This window comes from Dipodomys merriami, unplaced genomic scaffold, assembly GCF_024711535.1.
Source record: "Dipodomys merriami isolate MVZ:Mamm:240054 unplaced genomic scaffold, mDipMer1.0.p SCAF_10, whole genome shotgun sequence".
Taxonomy (NCBI): Eukaryota; Metazoa; Chordata; class Mammalia; order Rodentia; family Heteromyidae; genus Dipodomys; species Dipodomys merriami.
In genome coordinates this window covers 18382673-18395387 of record NW_027202271.1, presented here as the reverse complement: position 1 = coordinate 18395387, position 12715 = coordinate 18382673, and the positions used below count along the sequence as shown (strand labels likewise).

The 12715-nt window shown below is 45.5% G+C and overlaps 1 protein-coding gene across 1 annotated transcript; it reads left to right on the top strand.

The window, feature by feature from the left end:
- The first annotated feature begins 3746 nt into the window (after positions 1–3746).
- On the top strand, positions 3747–6903 carry LOC138837197 (glycosylation-dependent cell adhesion molecule 1-like). Its single transcript, XM_070035960.1, has 4 exons — positions 3747–3833; positions 4690–4734; positions 5763–5984; positions 6675–6903. Exons 1-4 carry the CDS (start codon positions 3770–3772, stop codon positions 6791–6793), a joined length of 450 nt encoding a protein of 149 aa, XP_069892061.1. The 5' UTR covers positions 3747–3769; the 3' UTR covers positions 6794–6903.
- Positions 6904–12715: the final 5812 nt, after the last annotated feature.

Genomic DNA, 12715 nt, shown 5'->3' with positions numbered 1-12715 from the left:
AGACAGGGCTTAATAGCATCTCTTTGCCTCCATGCTTTTGTCTCTCTGCTTCCTCCTTCCTGCCTCTTTAGATCTCTGACTTGCCTTTCTCTGTGTATCTCTGCCTCAAAATTCACTGAGGGGGACCTCACTGACTTGATTGGAAAGGCTCCACTATGGAGTAACAGAAATGGGCAGCTACCTCCCTCGGGTCTACTGACCCCCGTGACTCACACCTGTAATCCTAACAACTCAGAAGGCTGAGGTCTGAAGATCTCAGCTCGTCGCCAGCCCAGGCAGAAAGGTCATGCAACTCTCATCTCCAATTAACCACCAAAGAGCCAGATGTGGAACATGTCTCAAGTAGTGGAACACCAGCCTTGCATGGAAAAGACTCAGAGACAATGCCCAGGCCCTGAGCTTCAAGCTCCAGCACACACACACACACACACACACACACACACACACACACACACACACACACACACACACACACACACACACACACAACACACACACACAAACACCTTTGGTCTTCCTCAAACCTTTCTCTTTTGCTAACAGATGGGCTTTATTCCCATGTGATGCCTTCTCATGGCGATGTGTTTCAGAGGAGACCAAGAATCGTCAGTATAGCAGGTTTACCTGACCCACAGTGTAATGCTCTGTCTGCAGAGCACTTCAGCAACCTGTGTCCTCAAGAGTTACAGGTGTGGGGGCTGGGAAGGTGGCTCAGTGGTAGAGCACTTGCCTTGCATGCATGAGGCCCTGGGTTCGATTCCTCAGCACCACATAAGCAAAAGGAAAAAACCAGAAGTGGCGCTGTGGCCTTGAGCTGAAGAGCTGAGGGACAGCACCCAGGCCCAGAGTTCAGGCCCCACGACTGGACCAAAAAATAAATAAAAATAATTAAAAATAAAAAAAAAAAGTTACAGGTGTGAGCAACAACCCACCACATCCAGGCTCCACATGGTAGCAAGGCCCGTCAAAGCTTACATGGATTGTGGCCCTGCTAACATCTGAAGGCAAGCCCTTCCTGACAGAATCCAAGCCAGAACTCAGATTCTCTTTGAGCTCCCACCCCGTGAAAATGTGAGCAAAGAAAATGATGGCTTTTAGCTGCTATGTGTTAAGGTACTTTTGTAATACACTGATAATGCCTGAAACATGTTGCTACATAGTCATCAATAAATAGCCTTGAAATTGGGAAAAAGGAAAGAAAGAAAAAAGAAAAGAAGAAAAGAAGAAAGGAAGGAAGGATGGAAGGGAGGGAGGGAGAGCGAGCGAGAGAAGAGAGAGAAGAAAGAAAGAAAGAAAGAAAGAAAGAAAGAAAGAAAGAAAGAAAGAAAGAAAGAAAGAAAGAAAGAAAGAAAGAAAGAAAGAAAGAAAGAAAGAGAAAAGAGTTACAGGTGTGTCAGACACACTGCCACCTGTCTAGTCTCCCATGCCCCTATCCCCAAATCCTTAACCGCGTACATGGGAGGAGGCTGGGCTTAAGGGAGGGTGGAAGGAAAAAGCCTCCCTAGCTTCTTGGGCTTCTCTGAGGCCGTGAGTGCTGAGAGCCACATTCAGCGCAGAAATCCAGCACACCCAACTCAATGTGAACTTAGATGTCTTTGAGATGGGCTTTTATCTTATGCAACTTTGAGCTGTACTAATACCAAGAAAAACCCTCATTGTTTCTATGAAATTCACATCTAACTAGGTGACTTAACTCCTACCTGGCACCCTTGCCTGAGAGGACAGGAAGCAGGCCTGTCTTGTAGGGTTGGAGAGCTAGCACACTACCTCTATCATACCTGCTAAACAGTAGACATTGAAATACACTTTTGTTGAATTATGTGCTTGTTCCTCTCAGAGGTCTCATTCACACTCTAATGAAACATTCTAATGGGCAAACATTGAACAAGAAAAATGACTCAAGAAAACCAGAGTGGAGTGTCCAGCAATTACAAAGGGCTGCACAAAATAAATTGAGATTCAGAGATAAACTACGGACCCTGCCCTCAAAACAGTAAGACCAATGTATTTCCAAGCACTTAAATATGACAGCATGTTCCTGACCATAAGGTCAGGAACCAGGCAATTTTGTTCTATCTGCGTTCTATCTCCAAACTTTGCATATGGTAGATAATAAATAGTAGTGGTTTGCAAGGATGAAAACATGAAGATATAAATAATGCCGTGTGAGGCCCACAGAGGCAAGATGATTCATCGAGGGGGGACAGGAAAGAGAGGTCAAGTCTGGGACACAGGGTAGGAATATAACAGACAGATGGAAAGGAGACAGCAGTTCCTGGCAGAGGAATAGTATGAAGCCTGGCTTTGCATATTAGTGAGCAGGGACCAACTCACAGAGGTAAGAAGTGAGATTGGAAGCGTGGAGAACTGAGGAGTCTGGTGTTAGCCCATGAGTGATGAATAATCACTGAAGACCTGCAAGTAGAGATGTGGCCTGAACTTTCCCCCACCACTAACACAGGTGATGGGTCTGTAAGAGAGACAGACTGGGAATCAGAAAAGGCAATGAGACACTACTAAAATAGCACAGCCTGGAGAGAATGGGGACTCTGCTGGTAGAGTGCATTTTGTATGCATTGGGAATTAAGTTTGCAGAACTGAAGCCCAATATTCATGGACTCTACGAATATCATCATCTGCCTGACCCTGCTTCTGAGTGCCCGGGGCTATGGGAGGGGAGGTGGCTGGTAAGAGGGGACATCAGGGAGGAAGGGGAGGTGGGAGGCAGCCCAAGACAAACGTCCTCCAGTTCATCCTCTTGCCTAAGGAGTGAGCTGTGCTGTAGCAATTGGGGGACAAATGCCAGCCCCCTAAGGCTCTCCACTCCCATGGGTACAGGACTCACAATGGCCGGCACAGTCCCAAGCTTTTGCCACCTACAAGCAAGACCATATCCTCAGTAGAACCTTGCCATTCACAGCAAGCTGCTTCCCACTGAAGACCCAAGGCTTGGATCATCTGCCTGGAGATGATCCAAAAGCAAGTTTCTAAGGTCATCTCTAGACCCTGAATACAGCTGGTTCAAATCCATCCAGATGAGTGAGCTTTATGTTCTTCACCTTGCCGGGAAGATGAGTTTCTGTGACGAATCACTAAACTCCCCCACATCATGTTAAATGAGATATCCCATATGAACAGGCTTGGGGGTGGGGGGTACCTGGCCTATAGTTAGATGTCCTGTAACTACTTTGTTTCTTCATTCCTGAACTTATGGGGAGTTTTATCTGCACTCCACAGAGAAATCTGTCTTTTCCTAGATTTATTCACCCAACTGTTATTTTCAGAACTCCTGTTATATGCCAGCTACTAGAGAAGTTTGGGACAGGGTGGCAGGGGGGCACAAAAGAGTGACAAGGAAAACAGGCATAATCCCAGTCATAAATAGAAGTTTCATTCTTCTGAGGAAGAACAGATATTAATTAAATGCTCACATGATTAAAAGTAAAAAATGGACCTGTAAGGCGTGTCATAAATGAGACAACTCAACTTGTAAGTTATCCCAAAGACATATATGGGTTACAGCCTGCGGCTGACACACCTTGGCATAGCTCAAGCCAGGTGAAAGGCTAGGGGACTTCTTTTCCTATTAACTGGTTTTCCAGAAACTCCAATTCCAACAACCTAATATATTCAGAATGGGGAAATCTGGCATGCTCCCAGGTCCAATCTTGAACCCGTTTCCCATCCTTACCCACAAATAAATAAAGGCTGACTCCCGACCACTCTAAGCAGTCTCCCCAGGGAAAGTTTATCCCGCTTCAGCTCCACCATGAAACTCTTCACTGTTCTGCTGCTGGCCAGCCTAGCTGCCACGTCTCTCGCTGCCCCTCACGGTGAGTATGGCCTCCTTTCCACTTCTCTCAGTCCCCTGGAAGTCACTGGGCTGTCAGCTAAGAGACATCAGCAAGGTTAAAGACTTCTTTAACCCTTATAAGATGCTGTATAGAAAGGTGGGGAAGGGGGGCTGGGAAGGTGGCTCAATGGTAGAGCGCTTGCCTTGCATGCATGAGGCCCTGGGTTCGATTCCTCAGTACCACATAAGCAAAAAGAAAAAAGCCAGAAGTGGCGCTGTGGCTCAAGTGGTAGAGCGCTAGCCTTGAGCTGAAGAGCTGAGGGACAGCGCCCGGGCCCAGAGTTCAGGCCCCACGACCGGACCCCAGAAAGGTGGGGAAGGCCTTCAGGATAGAGGCAGAGGGTAAGAACATAGAAGCCCAGGAATCCTGCAACCCAGAATGCATTCAGAGGAGCCATATTAGGCCCATATCAGGGAAGACATTGGTCAACCATTAGACAGATCACTGATGGAGTGATTCTTGACAACCTGAATTGGACCATCTGCCTTCCCTCTGTACAATGAGAACAAAAAAAACCATATGTGTGTGCACACACACTATTTATTGAACCCACTAGCTATGTATTGAACATTTACATTGGGTCAGGCAGAGTTCTAGGGACTAAGAATACACAAAAAGACTAGATAGACACCTGAGTCATCACCAAGAAATAAATGATCCACATCTTAAATAAATTATATACTTCTTAGCATATATTATATGCGAAGAAGAACAGAAAGAAGAGTAAGGGAGGTGAAGAATTGAGGGTATGGGGGTGTGAGGGATGGTTGCAGGGGAGGGACTCATGTATAAACTGTCTTGAAACCTCTGAAGATGTTCATCTCTTCCTCTTCAGAGCCAAAAGATGAAGTCCCCACAGAGACTCAGCACACAGATGCCCGTAAGTCTTTAGCCGGTGATGGTCAATGGCTAGCCAGGAAATGATGAACTTTCCACCTAGGAAGGAGAGAGAAAGACGGTCCCTCCCAGTATTTGCCTTTCCTATGGCACTAATTGGCCAAGATGTGAGGGTCGGAAACCATATGAACATGCTAGGTAGTCATTGGATGTTGGGATAAGGACTGTATCTCACACCTAAATGTTACAGGGCAACTCATTTCAGCTCACCCCAAAGCAAGAAGATTAGAGGCCTCATCTGTTGCAGGCTCAGCTCCCCCACTCGGAACATTTCAGGATTATCTATGCACCTAGTTTAATCTCAAACCAGCTTCCTCCAGTTTACCTGAGGGGTGAAAAAGGAAAATGGGAGCAATGATCATAACTGAAAGAAAATGAGCTGATGTTAATTAACTCTGACTATGAGCAAGGCTATGAGACAGATGTTTGTAAAAAAAATGATCTTTAACTGGGAAAGTAGATTTGCTGGGAGAAGTGAAATTCCTAATTAATGGCATTCAAAATTATATAGGTATAGCCAGCTGCTGGTGGTTCATGCCTGTAATCCTAGCTACTCAGGAGGCTGAGATCTGAGGATCGTGGTTTGATGCCAGCCCAGGAAAGTCTGTGAGATTCTTATCTCCAATAAACCACCAAAAAAGCCAGAACTGTGACTCAAGTTACACTCTAGTGCTAGCCTAAAAAATAAAATAAAATTTTTTTTTAAAAAACCTCAGGGACAGTGCCCAGGGCCTGAGGTCAAACCTCAAGACCAGCACACACACACACACACACACACACACACACACACACACACACACACACACACACACACACACACACACACACACACACACACACACACAATTATAACTGTGCTTTGAGGATTTGAGGATTTGCTTGTATATTAATTAGGCAGTAACTCAACTCCGATACCCAATGCATATGAAGGGGTCATAATGTGGCTGGATGTCTATTTCTCACAGTGAACTCTTTCTCTGCACCTCACCCCCTCCATCTCCTTGGTCACAGCTACGCAGATCACTCAAACTAGCCATTCCAGGAAGGATCACATTTCCAATGAAGGCCTTTCTAAGGAGCCTTTCATCTTCAGAGAAGAGCTGATTTCCGAAGATAATGTGGTGATTCAAGCTACCAGACCAAAGAGTCACAAGACCCAGCAGCAGCAAGAGGACAGATTCCAAAATGCCGAGCAGCCATCAGAAAAGTTTTCAGAATTCATTCCCAGGCCTGGTATGAGCCAAGGAACAGGGGAAAGCAGTTGGAGAGGAATTAAGCAGAAAAGGGCAGGAGTAGAAAACAGCTTAGGTAGAGGTAAGGTGGGGTTAGAAAGAGAAAGGAAAGGGCTGGGAAGGTGGCTCAGTAGTAGAGTGCTTGCCTTGCATGCATGAGGCCCTGGGTTCGATTCCTCAGCACCACATAAGCAGAAAAAAGCAGAAAGGGGCGCTGTGGTTCAAGTGATAGAGTGCTAGCCTTGAGCTGAAGAGCTGAGGGACAGTGCCCAAAGTTCAGCCCCCACAACCAACACCAAAAAAAAAAAAAATGTTTGCAGAAAGAGAAAGGAAGCTGTCGGGGGACAAAATTAAAAGTCTATGAAATCTGTAGATGGTCGAAATAGATTATTTGCAGCTATGAGAAGAAATGGATGAAATCTGCTGAAATTGTTTGGGGGAAGGGGGTCACAGAGAATGAAGAGTAATAGAGGGGAAGAGATTGAATGGAATATATTATAAACATGTATGGAAATGTAACAATGAAATCCTCCCTTGCATAACTAATGTTAAGCTAATAAAAAAAATAGTTATAAATGACATGAACTGTCACACAGACTGCCAGCCCTATGGAAAGCTAGTGTCCTCATTCATCAAGGAGTGAAGCAGCACAGGACTTTAACTATATGTTTCTCTCCTCCATGTTCCCCAGCAACCACCCCAGAGGGAAAAATAATGAAGATGGCCCGTGAAATCAGGAAGGAACTGCAAGGATTGGTGAATGCTTCCACAAACATACTGTCACCAAGCCCTAATGGCAAGAATGTCTAAGAGGTCCTTGGCTGATCCATGGGAGGCCCCGGTATCACTCCCACAATTGCTCATCTACAGCACCCTGGCTCAGCCCCTCGAATCCATGCATTAAAGTGTTACAATCCAAACTCAGCTCTGTGGTGGTTTTGTTGGGCCCAGGAAGGGAAACCAGAATGCCCTACTGCACTGGGCTTTTTCCATCGCTCCTCAACCCCCTTTGAGTTTCAACCCTTCATCCTCTCCAGCTTCAAGCATCCTTTGCAAGGTCCTGACGCTCCCGCCTCCCTCCATCCGTATACCAGCCTCCATGTCCCCTCACCCCACCCTCCAGTGGCAGCTGCTCTGCCGAGGGCCACGACCAACGATAAGCCCCAAGCTGTCCCTCAGTCCTGACTTCTCTGTACTACACAGTTACATCTTCTAGAATCATCTCACTAACTGTCCTGGACATTACACTCCCCTCATTTTCTAAACTCCCTGCTCCTTTCCTAGTATGTTTGACCTATGGACTCTCTGCTCCCCAGGGCACATCCTACACCATCTTGTGCTCCACCATGCTGCAGGGCTTCTACAACTGCCAGGATGGTTCAAGGTCGAGTTTCCCAATCAATTAACACCTACCAAGTGTTTAGCAGATTTCATCTGTCTAGTATGTGCTGATTTCCCTGCAACTATGACCATCTTCACTGTAAAGGCATGTGGTACTCACTAGATAGAAGAAGAAGGAAGAGGAGGAGGAGGAGGGAGAAGAGGAGGAGGAGGAGGAAGAGGAGGAGGAGAAGGGGGAAGGAGGGTGCTGGTGGCTGCTGCTATTCAGGAGGCTGAGATCTGAGGATCATGGTTCAAAGCCATCCTAGGCAGGAAGTCCATGAGACTCTAATCTCCAATTAACTACCAAAAAATGCCAGAAGTGGAGCTGTGTCTCAAGTGATACATCACTAGCCTTGAGTGAAAAGTTCAGGGCGAGCACCTGGGCCCTGAGTTCAAACTCCAGGACTGGAATTTGTTGTGCTTAGCAAGGACAGCAAAAAAGAAAAAGAAAAAATAGGAGAACTAAAGTCTCTTTTGGTCTTACAATCAAAGCCAAGGCCACCCATTGATAAGTAGGTAGGAAGGCAAAAAGAAGCCATCTCTGATCTCTAATGTCCTACCAACGGGACACATGAAAAGGTACTCACTCAGTATATCAACAGAGGAACTGATCTACTATTGTTCAGGGCTGGCTCTGTACTGGCCCAGGAAAATCTGGAAGAAGTGTGTTCTGAGCTGGAGATGGGTAAGATAATCTTGCTCCATCCATTGCTCTTTTCTTGTATAGAAAGTGGCCACCTGTCAGCTAAGGACTGGGGTTTAAGTCTATGATCCTAGCTACTACCAAGGCTGAAATACAGAAGATTGCTGTTCAAAGCCAGCCTGGGCAGAGAAGTAGATAAGACAGAAGAACAGGTAACCAGCCTACATAAATAGCCCCTTTATCCTAAGGTCTCTTTTAACTACTTTGTGGTGGGGGTGTGGGGGTGTGGGGTGTGCGCGCTAGTGCTCAGGGCTTGAACTCAGGTCGTGGACCTTGTCCCTTAGTTTTTTGCTCAAGGCTGTTCTACCTCATAAGCCATAGCTCCACTTGCAGTTTTTAGATGATTAATAGAAGTTTTTAGATGGTTAACAGATTTTTCCTGCCCATGCTGGCTTTGAAACATGATCTTCCTTTCTTAGCCTTCTGAGTAGTTCGATCTACAGGTGTGAGCCACTGGCTCCCAGCATCTTATCCACCTTTAATGGGAAGCCTTGTATTTGGGGTTTATTGGCACCACTGCCCAGCCATCAGCAAGGTGGACACTTTGATCCGCACTAGACAGTCTGTCTCATGGTTTTTTGCTGTTGTTGTTGTTGTTGTCGGTTGTGGGGCCTGAACTCTGGGCCTGGGCGCTGTCCCTCAACTCTTCATCTCAAGGCTAGCACTCTACCACTTGAGCCACAGCGCCACTTCCAGCTTTTTCTGCTTATGTGGTGCTGAGGAATCAAACCCCGGGCCTCGTGCATGCAAGGCAAGCACTCTACCACTGAGCCACCTTCCCAGCCCCCCTCATGTTATTTTGTATATTAGTATGGGCCAGAAAGTCAGAAAGATGAATCTGGAATGTCTAAATCTCCAAAACACTTCAATTTTCTTCATCTAACTTGACAGAAGCTTCCCCTCCAATATCTGAACTATACAAATCTCTTGGTTACTTTGGCAAGAATTTTTGCCAAGTCACCAGTTACCTCTTAAAAATGACTTAGTGGGAAGTAGCACTGTGGCTCAAGTGGTAGAACACTAGCCTTGAGCTGCAGAGCTCAGGGACAGTGCCCAGGCCCAGAGTTCAAACCCTATGACCTACAAAAAGTAAGAGAGAGAGAGAGAGAGAGAGAGAGAGAGAGAGAGAGAGAGAGAGAGAGAGAGAGAGAGAGAGGAAGAAAGGAAGGAGGGGGGAGGGGGAGGGGAGGGAAAGAAAGAAAGAAAGAAAGAAAGAAAGAAAGAAAGAAAGAAAGAAAGAAAGAAAGAAAGAAAGAAAGAAAGAAAGAAAGAAAGAAAGAAAGGAAGGAAGGAAGGAAGGAAGGAAGGAAAGATAGGAAGGAAGGAAGGAAAGATAGAAAGGAAGGAAGCAAGGAAGGAAGGAAGGAAGGAAAGATAGGAAGGAAGGAAGGAAAGATAGAAAGGAAGGAAGGGAGGAAGCTGATAAGATAGACTTAGGGGAACTTTCCATCTTGCTTGGAAGATGGTTTGGGTAGAGTTGTGTGCCCTTAAACTGCAGAAGATAAGGTAGACAAGCTGGAAAAGTGGCCAGGTGGTTATGCATTTGTTTTGTTTTGTTTTGTTTCTAACCTGAATTTGAACTCACACTGTCACTTAGCTTTAGGGTGGGACTCTACCACTTGAGCCACACCTCCACTTTTAGCTTTTGTGCTAAGTTAATTGGAGACACAATCTTCTCTGATTTGTCTACCCAGGCTGGCTTTGAATCATGATCCTCCGATCTCAGCCTCCTGAGTAGGTAAGATTACAAGCCACAGAGCCCAGCTCACCACTAGTCTTTCTATCCCCCAAGATCAGTGGGTAGCCTAGCCAATGCTGGGAGCCAGCCTCTGAATTAAGGCCAAGTAGAATATGTATTCACTCCAAAATCATATTGTGTCTTAGACTCTACTTCCTCTCTCCCATCAGCTCAGTGGCATTGCTCAGTACAACTCACTTGAGGACTACAAAGTAACCACCATGTAGCATGGTCACATAACAAAATGGCGCAACCTCAGCAATCCAAAAAATGCCAAAAACTTTTCAAGATAAACCTGTCTTCATTTTGAAATTAATAAATTCCATCTTTTAGATGGAAATGTGTAGAAATGGGAGTCCAAATTCCTTCCCTCCCAACTTCTTATGCTGTTCATCCCTTTTTGTTTTGTTTTGGCGATCCTAGAGCTTAAACTCCAGGCCTGGACACTGTCCCTGAGGATTTGTGCTCAAGGCTTATACTCTACCACCTGAGCCACAAGTCAGGCCTGTGGTTGGCTGGAGATAAGAGTCTCATGAACTTTCCTATGGAGCTGGCTTCAGTATTACAGGTATGAGCCACCTGTAACCGCTGATGCTGTTCATTCTTCACCAAGTGGGTCTCAATGTGAAGGAATCTGGGTGTGGCCATTCATGTAGACCTGAACTTCAGCATCACTGATGTATCTTACCTAGTCAGGGATAGAGCTTCAAGAAGCTTCCAGGCTCTGCCCTAGGATCCCTACCTGAGATACTTTGTGACCTCTTGGGATCGACAGGAGGCAGTGGGATTTTGTCATCGTGTTGGTAGAATAAGGTCTGATGAGAATAGAAAGGGTAGATTCAGTCTGGATGACTTTAGCTTCTCACAACCAGGTAAGAGATGTTGGTTACCCTGTGTCTCTGCTCTCCTGGTCTTGGAAGAGCCTCAGATCTCTCTCAGGTATGACTATAGGTGGAATTATGTTGAGATCTCACAGTTCTGAGGATAAGAAGAATGAAGAGCACTCCCTTGGGGTGAGGGGAAAGGCTTCTCTGCCGAGACAAGAGACTAGCTACATCATGCCTTTTTCTCCCTGAAGTGGGAGTGCTGTCTCTAGCAACTCCAAAGTTTACTTGATCTATTTGTTCCTCCTTTTTTCATTTTTTTTCTTTTTCTTTCTTTTTTTGTAACAGTCCTGGTGTTTGAGCTCAAGACCTGGGTGCTGTCCCTGAGCTTTTTCGCTGAAGGTTAGTGCTCTATACCATATGAACCATACCTCCACTTCTGCCTTTTTGGTGGTTCATTTGAAATACAAATCTCTCACAAACTTTCCTGCCAGGTCTGGTTTTGAACTAGGATCTGCAAATCTCAGCCTCCTGAATAGCTAGGATTACAGGCATGAGCCATCAGCACCCAGCTTTCTTTCTAAATCAAAGTAGCTAGGTCATATGGAAGATGCCATGACATCAGCTGCTTATCAGCAAAATTAGTGTATTCTCAATTCTAGGGCAATTATATGCCCAGAACCTACTGCATGACTTTTTTAATGAGTTTCTCAGAAGCAGCAAAAACAATGCCAAAGAAACCTTAATGCAAGTTGAAGGCACAAGAGAAAGATGTTACAGAGGGCTGTGTTCAGCACAGCACCTCATGTGTGCATGGCTCCAAGGAGATCTGAAGTGACTGATCAGTGTTGCTTGCAAGCCTTATCCAGCCCATGCTCCTCTTGATGGTCCATCCATCAACAGCTAGCTCATGGGAGCTCAAGGGGCAGGAATTTGTTGTGCTTAGCCAGGACAGCAGGCTTCTGGAATGGAAGAGGTGAGGGGCAGGCATCTCATGACATCCGATGTTTAAAGTTTCCTCTTCAAATGACAAAGGATATCATAGGCACAACAAGCTGAGCAGGAAACTTCATGGTGTCTGAGAGAAGGGAGAGATTGAAGAGAGAGAAGAGAGAGAGAGGGAAAGTGAGGGAGAGGTCAAGTACTTCGATTCCGCCCCACCAGGATGCTCTCTGTTTCAAGTTCTCAGCATGTCAATGGAAGCCTCAAGTGGCAGAAATCTCCCACGGAGAAATTAATGAAAAGTGAGAGCATGTGCACTGCCTCTTCTGTGATATTTAGGGATTTGAAATATTGCTCTCATTAGTCCCAGCTTGACTCACATGTGACTAGAATCTACTTCTTTCGAACTCCCTTTAGAGTGTTTCATCTTCTCAGTAACTACGTGGCACGTTTCCCGGGCACATTTGCTCAGAGCATAGACAATATTCTGCCCTAAAAGAAAATTTAACTATGGCGCTCTGAAACTTACCTAATAATGATTGGGGTTTTACCAAAAAAACACACACAAAAAAAACCTCCTACCTTCCCTCACTCTGTGTAAGTGATTGTCTACAATAGTTCCCTGGGTCCCCACTCCCTCTAGTGGCCACATCTGGTTTGGCATCATTGTTATATCTGGCCCATTTACCCTCTTCTGGTCTACATAGTAACTATTCTTTTCTAGTTCCATCCTTAAAAGTACGCAGGCATGGAATCACTTCCACTTATTTTTTTAATATTTTGGGTAGTATTGGTGTTTGAATTTAGGACCTCATGCTTGCTAGGCAGGTGCTCTCCATTTGAGCCACTCTTCCAGTCCTTCCTTTTATTTTCTTTTCTTTTCATATTATTTCAAGCCTGGGCTCTTTCTCCAAAGACAATATTATCCTTGGACTGTGCGAGTAACTCAGTGGTAAAATTCATGCTTCACATGTGCAAAACCCTAAGCTCAATAGGCAGAAGAAGAAGAAACACAAGATAGAGAAGGAAGAAGAGGAGGAAAAGCCAGAGGAGGAGGAGGAGGAGAAAGAAGGAGACAGGGAGCAGGAGAAGGAGGAGGAGAAAGAGAAAGGATGATTACTTATTCTCCCAATTCAATCAAG

Bases quoted from the DNA above. Each gene is read 5' to 3' on its own strand.
- LOC138837197 (XM_070035960.1), top strand. From the start codon at position 3,770: ATGAAACTCTTCACTGTTCTGCTGCTGGCCAGCCTAGCTGCCACGTCT. The intron at 3,834-4,689 runs GTGAGTATGGCC...CTTCCTCTTCAG, and splicing joins GTCTCTCGCTGCCCCTCACG to AGCCAAAAGATGAAGTCCCC. The intron at 5,985-6,674 runs GTATGAGCCAAG...CATGTTCCCCAG, and splicing joins AGAATTCATTCCCAGGCCTG to CAACCACCCCAGAGGGAAAA.